A 14,903-nucleotide genomic window follows, 5' to 3' on the forward strand; every position below is an offset into this window, starting at 1 on the left:
AGGACAGGACCCCTGGTCAATGAGCCGAACCCGGGCACACACACAGCAGGCACGCAGGAGCCAGGGGGCTGAACTCGCTGCTCAGCCCGTCTCTGTCCCCTCAGCGCCTCCAGGATCCCAACCCTCTCTCCCTGGATGTGCCAGTGCTGGGAGCTGCTCCTCGTTGTGCACACGAGCTGGATGTGCCGTGCATTCACAGCCCATCTCTGTCCCCTCAGCACCTCCAGGATCCCAATCTCCCCTCCCTGGGTGTGCCAGTGCTGCCAGCACAGGGCCGATGCTGGGAGCTGCTCCTCATTCTGCACACCAGCTGGATGTGCCGTGCGTTCGCAGCCAGCTCTCGCTGCCCAGGAGCCACCTTCCCTCTCCCTCACAGCCTGGGTGAAGCTGGGGCTTGAGCCAAGCTGGTGCAGCAGAACCGGAGCCTCTGTGCTCTCTGCTCCTCCCCTGCCATCCCAGGTGAAGGAGCTCAACCGTTTGGGGTGGTGCTTTGTTTGGTTTGGGGTGTACGCACATCATGTTTATTACTTCAACAATAAAGAGGAGATTGCACTCCTCACAGAGCTGGCACCCGGCCTGCAGGAGCCCATGCCCTCAGAGAGGGCAGAACTGTGCCCTGGGCGGTGCAGCACTGCGCTCCCACACCTGGAGATGCTGCTGGGTAACTGCTCCGTGTCCCTTCCCTTTTCCCCTGGGCCAGGCCCCTGTGCCCGGGCTGGGGGGACTGAGAGGGGCCCGTGCCGAGCAGAGCAGGGAGTGGGGAATGGGGAGGGGGCGCTGGGCTGGGGCTGTGGGCCTTTCCCCCTCCCCAGGCACTGAAATGCAGCTTCTCCTCCTGCTGCCTGCAGCCTGGACCCCACAGCGCTGTCCCGTGCCTTTCCTGGCTAAAGGGGAGCCCCGCTGCTGCCCTGGGGCTCCGAGCTGGGCACGGCCCCTGCCCGGCACCCCTGCTCGGTGCCACGGGAGCTCAGGGCACTGCCCTCAGCCAGGACACCTGGCACCTGGGCAAGGTGAGGGCTCTGCTCCTCCCTGCCCCTCAGTGGGGTGGCCGTGGGTGCTGTGCCTCAGGACGTGAGAGCCCGGAGCATCCCCAGCCCTGGCACGGGTCCGGGAGCTCTCTGGGGTTCAGGGGCTGGCCAAACAATCTTCATTCCTGCAAGTTCCCAAATGCTCCTCGAGGCCTGAGGAAAATGATCCTCAATAGCTCCCCTTTTATCTGAACTCTGGGCCGTTCGTGCCAAGGCCTTTGCTGACAATTTGTAACTCTTTATTTATAAATTCCCTTCCCTCCACCGCGGGCTGCTCTGCACAAGCAGCTGTTCCACACAAACACTTCTATCTCCCGGGCTGTGTTATCAGACTTCCCCCAGATACAGCCCTGCTTAATAATTAACGACTTTTTGCATTTGCTGGAATCCGGCACGGATTCCTGAGGTGCGCTGAAGGAACGCAGCCCTGGAGGGGAGCTGGGGATGAGCGCTCTGTCCCGGGCGGGCGTGGGGCAGAGCCGGCTCCCAGGAAATTCATTCCCGCTGGAAATTCTCTCGTTTTGTGAAAGACTGCAGCTTCCTGCAGCTCTGGGGAGCAGCGCTCAGCCGTGGAAAACCCGCGGGTGTTTGACAGAGACGCCGAGCTCCGAGTCACGGGCGCTGGGGTTTCCCACAGCTCCGGTCTGTCTGTGCCTGTCGGGGATGAGGAGCACCGGGACAGCCTCGCCCGGAGGCGCTGCCCCCTCCAGAGAGCCCGAGGGCCATTCTGTGTCCCCACGAGGGCTCGGGGTGTCCCGGGACAGACTCCGGGCCGTGCCCGCTCGCCCAGAGCCCGCCCGGCCCCGCCAGAGCCGCTGCCCCGAGCCGAGCCCGTCAGCATTGCTCCTCCTGGGCAGCTCTGACAGCTCTGAAGGGAGCTGCGAAGCTTTTACATTCATAGCTGCTATTCACTATTTTGAGTCGAAATATTAATTTTTTTTTCACATTGAGTGGTGTTAAACCCAAAGTGCTGGAGCATGGCAGTGCTTCAAGCTGCTAACAGCATTCTACTCTGAAATGTACCCATAAATAGGAGAGACTGGATAAATTATACTGTACAGCTCCATAAAACTGACATAAACCCATAAGCAAAACTAACAGGGAAGAAAACCTCTCCTCAGCAAAGCTTATCCAAGTCCCTTAATTCTCATCTCCAAGTCTTTCCTTGTTTAACCTTGGTTTTAAAAGACCTTTGGTGAAACTTTACCCTTTTTCCCCCTCTTTCTTAAAATAGTTCCAGTCCCTTGCAGTTTTGCAGAGTGAGTGACAGAATTTTTCCTCTCTCATTGCATTTATTCCCTTGCCAGTGGGAAATAAAGGCAAGCATGGGATTCAGCCTGACTGGGGAAATAGCAGTGGGACAGTGGGAGCCGCTGGTACCTGGGGCTGTCCCTGGGCTGTGCCCAGCGGGACTGTCCCCATCCTGGGCTCAGAGCGCGTCCCAAGAGCTGCCCGAGCCCCTCGGAGCCCCGCGGTGAGCGGCTCTGGTTGCTCCCCGATAAAGCACGGCACATTTCTGCGTTATCGCGCAGTTCCTGCCCCGGCGCGGTGCAGGAATGCGCAGCGGGGAGCGCTGGGTGCCCGGTGAGCACCACCCGGGCCCGGCCCCGCTCGCTGCCCCTCCCGGGCCGGGCACGGGCCCGGCCCTGCCCCGCCACCCTCCGCCAGCCCGGGCCGGGCTCTCCCTGCGCTGCTTTGGCTGCTCTGGCGTTCTTCAGACGGTGGCTTCCTGCAGCGAATGGAGCTGCTGAGCTCCACGGACAGATCCACTCGCTCTGCAACCCAGCAGGAGCCTGACAATGAACATTTAATTACAGCAAATCCCCGCGTGATTTGCAAACAATTTTTATTTTAATTACAGCGCAACAGAATTATATTTTTAATGGATTGTGCGGTGCTGCGGTGATCCCCACCCACTTCCAAAGCTCAAGAGCACAATTTCAGATCTCCGTTAGTTTTTTACCCTGCACAAACAGACAACAGCCTGCCTGCAGAGACAGCCCCCGGCCGGGGTGGTGCCCACAGAGGGGCTCAGGCATCGCGGGATCAGCACGGCTGGCACCGGGGCCGGCTCTGTGCGGGGAATCCGTGCGGGAGCGCCCGTGGCTCCGTGCGTGCCGGGGCCGCTCCCAGAGCATCGCCGGGGTCCGGGGTGGGGGCGGGACCTCAGCGACCCCGCGGCTCTCCCCAGCGCTGATCCGGGGCGCAGCTCCGAGCCGAGCCCATCCCTGCCGCACCCTCTGTCCCGGAACCACCCGGTCCGACCCGGGAGAGAACCCGAGAGGAGAAGGGGAGCGAGAGACCCCACTGGCAAAGCCGCAGGACACGGCAGCAGCTCCAAAACTGCGGGTTCGATGCTCCTGTCCCCTTCCTTTCGGGGAGAGGGCGGAGCCCGGCCCGCGTCAGCCCCGCCGAGACTCGCGCGGCATCCCCGGGCGGCGGCGCTCGCTGTTCCCGGTGGCAGCGGCGGGCGGCGGGCAGGCACCGCGCACGGGGGCTGGAGCCGCTCCGAGCCGCCGAGGAGACAGCTGGGCCTCCCCCGGAGCGGCAGGGCCGGGCTGACTCAGCCCCGGCTGCCGGCGCTGCCGAGCGCGCCCGGGGCTCCGTGCCCCCGCAGCCCCCAGTGCTCCCGCAGCCCGGTGCCGGTGCCCCCGCAGCCCGGGGCTCCGTGCCCCCGCAGCCCGGTGCCCCCGCAGCCCGGTGCCGGTGCCCCCGCAGCCCGGGGCTCCGTGCCCCCGCAGCCCCCAGTGCTCCCGCAGCCCGGTGCCGGTGCCCCCGCAGCCCGGGGCTCCGTGCCCCCGCAGCCCGGTGCCCCCGCAGCCCGGTGCCGGTGCCCCCGCAGCCCGGGGCTCCGTGCCCCCGCAGCCCCCAGTGCTCCCGCAGCCCGGTGCCGGTGCCCCCGCAGCCCGGGACTCCCGTGCCCCCGCAGCCTGTGGCTCCCGTGCCCCCGCAGCCCGGTGCCCCCGCAGCCCGGTGCCGGTGCCCCCGCAGCCCGGGACTCCCGTGCCCCCGCAGCCCGGGGCTCCGTGCCCCCGCAGCCCGGGGCTCCCGTGCCCCCGCAGCCTATGGCTCCCGTGCCCCCGCAGCCCGGTGCCCCCGCAGCCCGGGACTCCCGTGCCCCCGCAGCCCGGGGCTCCGTGCCCCCGCAGCCCCCAGTGCTCCCGCAGCCCGGTGCCGGTGCCCCCGCAGCCCGGTGCCGGTGCCCCCGCAGCCCGGGGCTCCGTGCCCCCGCAGCCCGGGACTCCCGTGCTCCCGCAGCCTGTGGCTCCCGTGCCCCCGCAGCCCGGTGCCCCCGCAGCCCGGCCCAGGTGCGCGGCCCCGGAGCAGCGCCGGGATGCACCGGGATGCTCGGCAGGCAGCAGCTCTGCCAAAGGCATCCCCGGCTTGGCACGGGACCTGCTCCAAGGCAAGAGGAGACACGAAGCCGCTGACACGTTTCTTCCTGTTCCCTTTGAAAACTGCGTCGCAGCAAGGCTGACGGATATCATGTGCTGGGCTGAACAGATTTCTCCCCAGAATGAGGCTTCGGCTCAGGAGGGGAGGATGGGAGGGCTTACAAAAACAATACAGAATTGTGTTTGCCCAGGAGTACTGCCGCAGCACGCTCAGGCTGCCAGGCCCCTCACCGACCCTCCTGGCCTGCAGGAGTCTGAGCTGGTGCCCTTTGGGAGCGGCAGCTTGGTTTGTGTGATCATTATTCACTGCATGTGGAAAGGATGTGCAAACCAAGTACAAGAAAATGCTGCCCATCTGTTCTGAGTGGGAACCTTCAAAGTGCAGCATCACAAACTCTCGCCCAGGACTGTGGGGAGAGAAAAAGGAGGGAAGAAAAGAAAAAGGGCTGGAAGCATGTCCCTTGCTGCTGTGTGTGTGGCTGGCTGCAGGATGGAGGGACACTGACCTGCTGGGCAGAGCAGGGGTGGGCACTGCCAGGGGCTGGGGCTGGCAGGGGCCAGGGAGGGGAGCGCTGCCAGGAGCTGCAGCAGGGAGAAGGAAAATGCCTGGAGATACCCAGGAATAGGAAAGGGCCACGTTCCAGCAGTGAGTGGGAAATGACACGGCAGAGGCACGTCAAACACAGAGCGGGGCTCTGGCCCTTTCTAACACCGGGTGCTGCCCGTGGGTCATTGCCATGTTAGGGCACCTGGGGGCACGGGGCTGGCCCCATCCTGTCCCCTCCTGTCTGATCCCTGCGCCAGCCCCACAGGAGGGGACAGAGCTGGCCCTGGGCAGCCCCACTGCCCTGCCCGCCCTGAGAGCCACCCAGGGCTGGCCCAGGCTGCAGGATGGGGTAGGGGGATAGAATATTAGAAAATAAAGATCGTGTAGAAAGTAATCTCATCCCTGAGGGGTTGCAGCTGGGCCAATTATCAAAGATTAGGAACAGGCCTGACTCTAACAGGTCACAACTGTACCCAATGAGAAGAAGAGTGCTATAAAAGAGTGGGGTGGCTGGGTGAGAGGGGAAGTGGAGTCAGTTGGGTGCTTTGTGAAGAAGAAGCAATCAGCGTTCTGAAGAGCTGCCCACAGAACAATATCAAGAAGGCGTGAAACTTTTGTGATAAGCAGACAACAGTGTGGAACCCCTGCAATAAGATGGCACCAGGATGGCACCCAGGGGAGCCGGTGGCAGCCCCTGGGGCTCAGCAGCGGGCACTGGGCACAGCCCTGCCTCCCTTCCCTGGAAAAGGCGGGGTTGTGCCGGCACCTGCCGAGCTGCGTGTGGGAACTCGCAGCTGGATTGGGCTCCTGCTGCCCTCGAAGCAACCTGGTGGCTGGATTCCTGAGCACGAAAACAGATTGGGAAAGAGAGGATTGCTCAATGCACCTGCTGGTGAGTCAGAAGGCACAGAGGCAGCAGGGAAGGACCCTGGGGGGATCAGCCCCTCGCTCTGCAGGGAATTGGCACTCCAGGCTCTGAACCACTGCCCAGGGCAGGGAATCCCCAGGGCACTGGGCTGGGCACCGAGTCCTGGCCAGGTACTGCAGCCAGAGCTGCCCCGGGCAGCAGCACCTCCAGCCAGCCTGCCCTGGTGGCACGGGCACGCCAGGAAGGGGCTGTCACTGATGGCTCTGCCGGGGGCTCACAGCAATGGGGCTCCACAGGCTCCCTGGGGAAGGTGTCCGGCACTGCCAGGCCACGGGAGGCCCTTCCAAAGGAAATGACCGGTGGATAACCCCACGAAAGGGCAGCCCAGACCCAGCGTGTGCATCTCACAGCAGAGACATATCCTCCAAACAGCGTGGAGGCGTTTTGGAGAACAGGCACAAAGTGACTGATGCCAGGTATGGGGAGAGGTGGATACAGGTGAGCAGGGGGACCCTCAAAAGGGAATGTTGGTACAGGCTCAGGGACCCCCCAAAAGTTTTATAGGCCAAGTTGGATTTTGTGAATTCCCTCCAGCTCTCTCCTATGAGCTGCTCCTCTCTATCTGCGCATCTATTTTAGGATGAAGTTTTCACTTCAGCACAGATGTTCAGAACAGGGTTTTGTGCAGTAACGATATGTTCACATCATTTTCCTTTTTGCACCAGAAACCACGAGCTGAGGAGCTGGAGCCAGCAGCAGCTGGCAGAGCTGGTAAGAGGCACTCTGGGCACATTCCCCCCCTTTGCCAACGGCGGCCGATGCCACGGGCACGGTGGGCACAGCCAGAGCCCTTGGCCACCGCGAGTCGGGGTCTCCCTGGCTCTGGCGGCGCTGCCACCCCTCAGGGCAGAGCCAGCACCCAAAACGCCCGGTGCACCCAATATCTGGAGCAAAACCACCCTCAGAATTATTCTGCTTCCTTCTTCCTGCAACCATTTCCTGCCCAGGGAGCAGAGGTGATTTGAACTCTCCCCAGGTTCCTGTTCCTCCCTCCCTGAAGGCCCAGAACCTTCCCCCAGCTCAGAAACGCCTCCCAGCTGCAAACACAGGTGATCCTTTGAACAAAATCCGTTTATTTTGCTTTTCACCACTGATACAGTTGTCGTTGCTGCTCCTGTGGTTGTCATTGTCCTGGCACTGGCCAGCGAGGTGCCACATCCCCAAAGGGTGGCAGGGACACCGAGGTGCCACATCCTGAGGGGTGGCGAGCACAGCGAGGTGCCACATCCCCAAAGGGTGGCAGGGACACCGAGGTGCCACATCTCAGAGAGGGGCACGGATCCGAGGTGCCGCAGCCGCACTTCCCGAGCCGCCTTGGCTCCTTCTCGTGGCTCTGCTCGGCACCCCAGCTCTGAATCCTGAATCCTCCGGCAGCAACAGCCCCGGGCAGAGCTGCTGCTCCGCGCCCTCTCCCTGCCCTGAGCCCGCAGAGCCCCGGGACAGACCCGGGACAGACCCGGCTCCAGGGCCCCGCAGAGCCCCGGGACAGACCCGGGACAGCCCCGGGACAGACCCGGCTCCAGGGTCCCGCAGAGCCCCGGGGCAGACCCGGCTCCAGGGCCCCGCAGAGCCCCGGGACGGACCCGGGACAGACCCGGCTCCAGGGTCCCGCAGAGCCCCGGGACAGACCCGGGACAGACCCGGCTCCAGGGCCCCGCAGAGCCCTGGGACAGACCCGGCTCCAGGGCCCCGCAGAGCCCCGGGACAGACCCGGGACAGACCCGGCTCCAGGGCCCCGCAGAGCCCCGGGACAGACCCGGCTCCAGGGCCCCGCAGAGCCCCGGGACAGACCCGGCTCCAGGGCCCCGCAGAGCCTCGGGATGGACCCGGGACAGACCCGGGCGCCACCGCAGCCGAAGCTACAGAGGAAAATCGAGCTGGGCTCTTTTTGCCAGTTCTGAACACCGGCGCTGCTCGACACGCTGTTTGCCCTTGGCAGCCGAATGTGGGGATAAATGAGATGCCGGTGCCATCCTAAGCATGGCACAAAGGGAGTGCAGGGGCCGGGGTGCTCGGCCAGGAGGAACGGAGTGTCCAGGTGTGCTGAGCTGGGGAACGGGGCCAACAGACCTGTCTGGGAAAGGCCGGTTCGTGCTGGGGGTCACAGGAGACGCCCACAATCCCCCTGGAAAACAACTGCCCCGAGGCGTTTCCTTCAATCAATCAAAGTTGTGACGTTGTGATCAAAAATGTTGATAATCAGTGATTTGTGGGAAACTGGAGGAACTGCAACAGAGGAACTGCAACACGTGGCAACAGAGCTCCCTCTAATGTCAGCTACTGCCTGGCTGCACTCACCTGCAGCCCCATTCCCTCAGCTCCCTTCCCAGTTCCCTTCGTTCCCTGCTCCCCCTTTCCCTGCACCCCCAGGTTTCTGCTCCCCTCGCTCCCTTCACCCTCAATTCCCTGCACGCCCCGCTCCCTGTTCTGCAGTTCCCTGAGGATCCAGCTCCCCGAGCCCCCTCATTCCCTGTGCCCCATTCATTCCCTGCAGGGAGGGCCTGGGGTCCCAGTGTGTCCCTGAACCTCAAAGGTGCTGTCACAGGAGGGTAACAACAGCGGGGGCTGATTCTGAGATCCTGGTGCTTTGCATTTCCCCCCAGGATCTAACAGGAATATCCTCAACAGGTGGCATTTTAATACACATCTGTGGGTGGAACGTGCTGGTGCAGAGAAGCCCCAGTACCAAATAAAATAAATTGTGGGCAGTCCCAGAAGTGCACAGACACGTTTGAGCCTACGTAACGCAGTGGAGCCGCTTTGAACCTGGTAGAGGAAAAGATAATTAAGAAAGAGAACTTTTATTAGGGCAATTTCACTTTATTTTTTCCATACAGCAAGGTCAACTATAGCAGTAATAATAAAATAAGCATAAACCCAAATTGCAGCCCAGGACAGAGTACATAACTGGAGCAACTACAAGCAAAGTAAGTCTGTGGTTACGTAAGAGCAAACCCAAGCGCGCCCGTCCTTCCAGCAGATGGCCCGGGGGCTGCAGCTCGTTAATTCATTAATTCATTAATTCATTAATCACTGACTGTGGCAGCTCCCAGCCCTGGCACCACAGCACGAGCGGGCTCCCGCACGGCTTCCATGACAAGGGAACCTCTCCCAGGCTGTTCCTCACCTGCTGAAAGAACAGGACCCCTGCGAGAGAACACGATCCCCTACCCTACAGCTACGGGTGCTGATCCGTTTGCCTGTCCATGGTTGAACTCTGTGAATGTCAGTACTTGTTTTGAAGAATCTTTTTTTGTGAACAAGAAACCACTGAAATTGTCAGAAACTGGTTTGAATAGCATATATCTTTAATATATTTTGATACTTTAAACATGCAGTAGATTTTGAATAATGTACGGAATATCTGAGCCATGATTCCCTGGATGGGCTGAAGTACCTGCGTTTTTTTTTTCTTTTTTTCCTTTTTTTTTTTTTCCTTTTTTTTGTTTCTTAATGATTTTCAGGCAGATTTGACCCAGTGGAGCTTCTGTCAGTCATGAGATCTCGGAAGGATGGCAGATCTTTCCAGCTGAAAAAATCCTGGCAAACTACAAGCTGTCCACATAAAGCAAAGCAACTTTTTGGAAGGGGGATGGAGTGCTAACTCTGTGCCACTTTTGCAAGCAATTTTGTTCAGCCTGTCATTTTATTTAGCCTTAACAAAACTCCTTGTAATTATAGACATTTTTATTCAAAATAAGATCTTACTATTATACAGGTTTCTCTCTTTTTTGACTATATACAGAAGTGCAAAAAGTCAACCTTCGCTCTCGACGTCCCAACTGCAGCATAATCAACCCTCAAGAGTTTGCACACACACACTAGAATTCTTGTTACGTAAACTTTGAGTATTTGGATTATCAACAAAAAGTCCCTTGATCTATTGATTATGCAGCTTATTTATAACAAGGCCTGATATTCAGGGATTTCAAAAAATATTTAAACAATATTTTAACATTTGAAATGGATACAGTAGAAAATAAATTTTATTCTAATATCTAGGAACTAGATTTTTTTTTCTCATAATAACTAATTACAAACAAAATAAATCATCAAAATATTACTCAATTGTCTGCCAGGATTGTTGCCATAGCAACAACTTAACTTCTTACTTAGCAATGATTATATAATTATAAGATATCCATATAAAAGATCTTTGTTCTTTGAATGAAAACTAGACAAGAACTAACAATGACTGACATTCTTACATTGTCGTATTAGATCAGTAAAATAGAAATCATTTAGTTAACAATAATACGAATACTCATAAGACACTACATATAGATTCCAAACTGAGTATGTTATGAAGAAAACTACTTTTTTTTTTTTTGTATTTTGAAAAAGTCATCAGTAAACTCTAATAAAACAAAATTCTATGAACTGAAATGGTATCAACTGGTAATAGAAAATGAAAACGAGCTAATAAATGTAAGAAATAAAAACTACACTTTTAACAAGAAAAAAATAAGTAAATTCTCTATGGTAAGTCACTACAATAACATGTGAAGTCACCTATACTTTCTTAACACGATTGAAATTACATTGGTATGGGTTTTAACCCGTAATGTAATAATCTAAGGCTTTAATAGATGTACAGTACAATCAGGAAAATCAACACATCATTCTTATCTATAAAGCATCTCTCTCAAGCATAAAAACTCGCGGTAAACTCGGAGTATGGCGAGTTCTAGAACCGAACCCGTGCCTCTCCCTCCCTGCCCGCCCGGGGCCTGGCCCCAGGCAGCCCCTGGCTGAACAGAGCAAAAATATCCTTTACTGGCTGCAACATCCAAACCACAAAAAGGAATTCCTTTGGATGAATCCATTCTTAGAACTTGAATGCACATCTATTTGTTTGTTTTTATTTTGTAAAGGCTTTCTAAGGCTATAAGCAGTTAATCTGAACAAAAAAAAATCACATATAAAACTCACCCGAGTATTAACCCACCCAATTTCTACACTAATTAACGTCTCATTTGTCCTATTTTGGTTTGTCATGCATCTGCTGTCAGTGCTTCTGCGTCTTTGTTTAGAGTCGCCGCGGACGCGGGACTTGATGAATTAAAGTGAAACCCATCTCTGCAAAACATTTATAGTCCTTGTGACTCGAGACAGAGGCTATAAATAGAGCAAAAGAAGTTCCTCAAACATTTGTTACTGTGTCTCAGAAATGGCTTTTCCCTTTGCAGATCACCTTATACAGTAACTATGCATAAATACGACATACAACGCCTTGGGAGAGTTTATAGGTAATATTGTCCGTAAGGGTTATGCACAGCTGGAGCATCTCTCTGCTGCTGCCCACTGGCTGTGAGGAGCAATTGGCCATTTCTGAGACAGCTTTGGTTTGAAACAGAATGGTGCCCTTTGACTGATCAGTACTCATCAAGTCAGTGAAAACGTGGTTCTGAAAATAACACTGCGGAAATAATACTCTGATGGATGTACAGTCTATGGCACTTCATGAGAATCCTTAACAACGTGGTACTTAAAGCCATTGATGTGCTTTAAAATATACACAGTTGTGGTTTTGCTTGGCACATTCATCTCTGTCAGATTCCTCTCTTCTCATTTCTTACAATCTATTACATTAAAAATATTACTCTTAAACAAAAAATTACTGTGCATGCACGCTCTCGTCTATAATGGCAATTTTAAATACAAGGTGCACCTTCGTTATTTGTAAACCTTGAAAGAAATAAACTTACTTTAAAAAATTATATCTTGGTCTACAGACGTACCAATACATAATAGATGTCTGGTTACAGCATCGTCGGTCTTTCGGGCGGCGTGGGGAGAGCCCAGCGGCGCCCGGCGGCGCCGGGAAAGGCGGACGATGCTGCGGGCCGGACGAGAATCACCTCAGCACAAATACCAATTCAATGTACAAAGTAGATAGGCAACAGTGTGCAGTGGAGTCCCACGGTCTCGCTTCGTCTCGTTAACATGCAATGTGTGATGTCACTGCTGAGGGGTTCCCAGTGCTGCTGGACAGTATTTACATACACTATGGCTAATGAGCTCGGCCTCTTCCCACCCCAGTCCGGCCTCTTCGCCGCCGATACCATCTGGGAAGGGAAGAGCACAAAGTGTTCTGGGCACAGCCAGGACTGGGTCACTCACACCAGCCCCAGCTCCACACAGGGGCTGTGTCCCTGCAGGGCAGCAGAACCGTCCCATCCCACTCGAGGCATCCCACCCACCCCAGCCCGTGCCATCCACCCTCCCTGCATCACTCCAGCACTTTAACAATGTCTATGCTCAGCTGAAAGGAGCAGCTGTGGTTACAAACCCACTGTGGCCAAAGGGTCATTCCTCACCCTCAGAAATAATTCCATTATGGCCAAGGAATTCAATAAAAACACGGCAGGAATGGAGCACAGGAGAGAGGAAGGTAACACAAAAGAGGAGCCATCCTGGGATGGGACGGCTGCACGGGTGGGAATCTCACAACAACAGGAGAATTAAGTGTTTCCAAACCCAGGAAATGCTGGAGTTCCAAATTTTGAGATTTAAAAGCCATTCTTTCTGAAGAGAACCTGATGGAATTGTCTTCCCCCCAAGCATGCTCTCAGCTCAGTGCTGAGGTCACCACAGACAGAGCATAAACCTCTATGAACCCTGATTCTGCTGGGCGGGCATGTGCACACTAACACATGATGTGGCCACTGGTACCCGTGGGATCTCCCCCAGAGAGGAATGGCCCCTCAGGGGTCAGAGCCTCCACCCCCAGAGCTTACTGGTTTATTAGAAAGAAGTTAAAAACATTCTGTCCCTTACAGCAACAAATTGCACACATAAGAGTAAGAAAAAATACAGCAACAACTCATTGGGAACTTACTGTTTGATGACCAAATGTCTACATCTGTGTAACATACTTGTGGCTAGTCAGATGTTCGGCAGATATTATGGGTATCTACAGGTAAGAAATGTAAACAGTGAGTGACAGGTGCAATGAGCCCACCCAGAGGCACAGCATTTGCTACAGAACATCAGTTTGGGAAAGGGAGGATCAGCTGTGAGTCGGTGGATTTTATATTGTAACTATGAGTTAAAGTCAACTGAAGTACTACAATAGCAACTTATAATTGGAAAACTGGGTTAAGTACTACTGGACAAATATAAATAATTAATACTGGTTGTTCAGGAAATAGGAGAAGTTAACATCTACAAGTCATGCAGTGCAGTAATTGAAAATAGCCCTTTTTGTTGGCCTACACAAAATTCTGTGCTTTCAGTGTCTCAGATGATGAACTCTACAGTGGCCTGGGTTCAGTGTGATTTTTGTGAAGTGTTCACTGCTGTCGGTGTCCTGGGGTTTGAATGCCAAGCCTGCGATGCCCTGAGCTGGTGAAGATGCCTGGCACAGAAGGGCTCTGCCCTTGCCACAGCAGCTGCGGCAGCGCGCGGAGCGGCCGGCACGCAAAGCCTCCCCAGCAGGGAGCAACCCCAAAGGGCTCGGCTGCACACGCAGGGCTGAGCACGGGGCTCCCCTCACGGGCCCATCTGCCCAGCGTGCCTTTAACAATCCAGGATTACACAGAGTGCCAGCAGTGCCACTGACGGGTGACGCTGCGCCCTGGCCGCGGGTCACCGTGACGCTGCAGCGCCCAGGGGAGCAGACGTGCCCAGGCACAGGGAACTGAGCTGGGGCCTAGGACACGGCGTGGATTTGCACAATCCCACATGGCCGTGGCACTTGGAAAGACCCTTTTTGCTGACGGGCACCGCGGCTGGCCTTGAATCTGCCCAGTAAAGAGAACAGGGGTTTCTTCTCAGCTAACTCACTGCAGGTCCTGCTGCTGTTTTCCACCTGTGTGCCCTCTCCTCCCCTGGCAGCGCACACATCACAGCATTGCCAACTCCACAGAAATGGGCTCGGAGCAGAATGAAGCTTCTCATACCATGTTTTCCTGCTGCTGCAGGACAGGCTGCGGCACCCGACTGGAGCAGCATCAGGGGCAGTGCTGTCGAACAGACCAAGGACCTTCCACACCAGCCCGGGCAGATGAAGGGCCACATCTTTATAAGCCTTTGGCATGCAGGCACACGGCATTGGGTGGCATTAAATACCTTCAGCATTGCTCACAGGGTATATACATATATGGGCATATATGTATATATGGAGGTTTGGCTGCAGAACTGCACTAAGGGTGTTATGAGGCTCTGGGGAGGAAAGGCATGAAATGACCAGATTCTACAGCAGAAGGCTTTCCCTGTGGTCTCCCTGGGAAGTGCATGGTTACTAACAGAGAGAGGATTTAAAAATAATTATTTTTTCTGTGGCTTGTCTTGTTCTAACAACCCTCAGGACATGCACAGTATACAGAGACACACTGAAAGTAATTGTCTGGTGCAATAACTACAATATTAAGAGACTTTGGGCATACAGGAGGTTGCTTGCTGAGGTGGCACATATGCAGAGGTAGCCCCACCTATGAACTAGCTTTTCACAACACAAATTGTTAGGCCAAGTTTAAAGCCCTGTTCGTTCAGCAAACATTTCTCAAGAGAAGAACGAGCTAGCTGCTGAGCAGACTAATCTGGGCTGATTTTGGCATTCTACAATATCCAGGTCCCTTTGGAGGCTCGGGATGTGCATGCCTAGGTGTCACTGCAATGATGCCATTTGGAATTGTATTTTTGAGAGATGAGGAAGCAGACAGGTTTATGAGGGATGTACAGCTGGGGCAGCACAAAATGGTAGTGCTCAACAGGTAAAGGTGCAAAGGCTCGAAGCCAAAGGCCCTGGGGCTCACTCTGCAGCTCTGGCTGTCCTGAGCCAGGAGCAGAGTGCATCAGGTAAGCCTGCCTTAACATTGACATTTACCTGCACAGGAGCACACCTGCACAACGCTGAGGAGAACCTGGAGCTCCCTTTTCTAAAGGGCACACATGTGATCCCACAGAGCTGGCGGCAAGAACTGTATATCAGACCAGGACTGACAACTTCCTGGCATGGACAACTAACTGCCCAGCAAATCTCAAAGAACAATTAGCTTTTA

General features: G+C 55.4%; 1 protein-coding gene across 18 annotated transcripts in view; it reads right to left on the bottom strand.

Annotated features, from left to right (window-relative positions):
• Positions 1-8,697: 8,697 nt before the first annotated feature.
• Positions 8,698-14,903, bottom strand: part of MBNL1 (muscleblind like splicing regulator 1) — a 65,157-nt gene continuing 58,951 nt past the window's right edge. For 12 of the 18 annotated variants that reach the window (XM_063167480.1, XM_063167468.1, XM_063167469.1 and 9 more), the window contains 3 exons: positions 13,803-13,930; positions 12,740-12,814; positions 8,698-11,966 (listed from right to left, as the gene is read on the bottom strand). In XM_063167480.1, coding sequence (XP_063023550.1) covers position 12,814; positions 13,803-13,930 — 129 coding nt within the window. In that variant the 3' untranslated portion in view covers positions 8,698-11,966; positions 12,740-12,813. The remainder of the gene's footprint in view (positions 11,967-12,739; positions 12,815-13,802; positions 13,931-14,903) is intronic. The other 6 variants (XM_063167472.1, XM_063167478.1, XM_063167474.1 and 3 more) reach the window with 1 other exon arrangement.

This window comes from Melospiza melodia, chromosome 12 (assembly GCF_035770615.1).
Source record: "Melospiza melodia melodia isolate bMelMel2 chromosome 12, bMelMel2.pri, whole genome shotgun sequence".
Lineage (NCBI taxonomy): Eukaryota > Metazoa > Chordata > Aves > Passeriformes > Passerellidae > Melospiza > Melospiza melodia.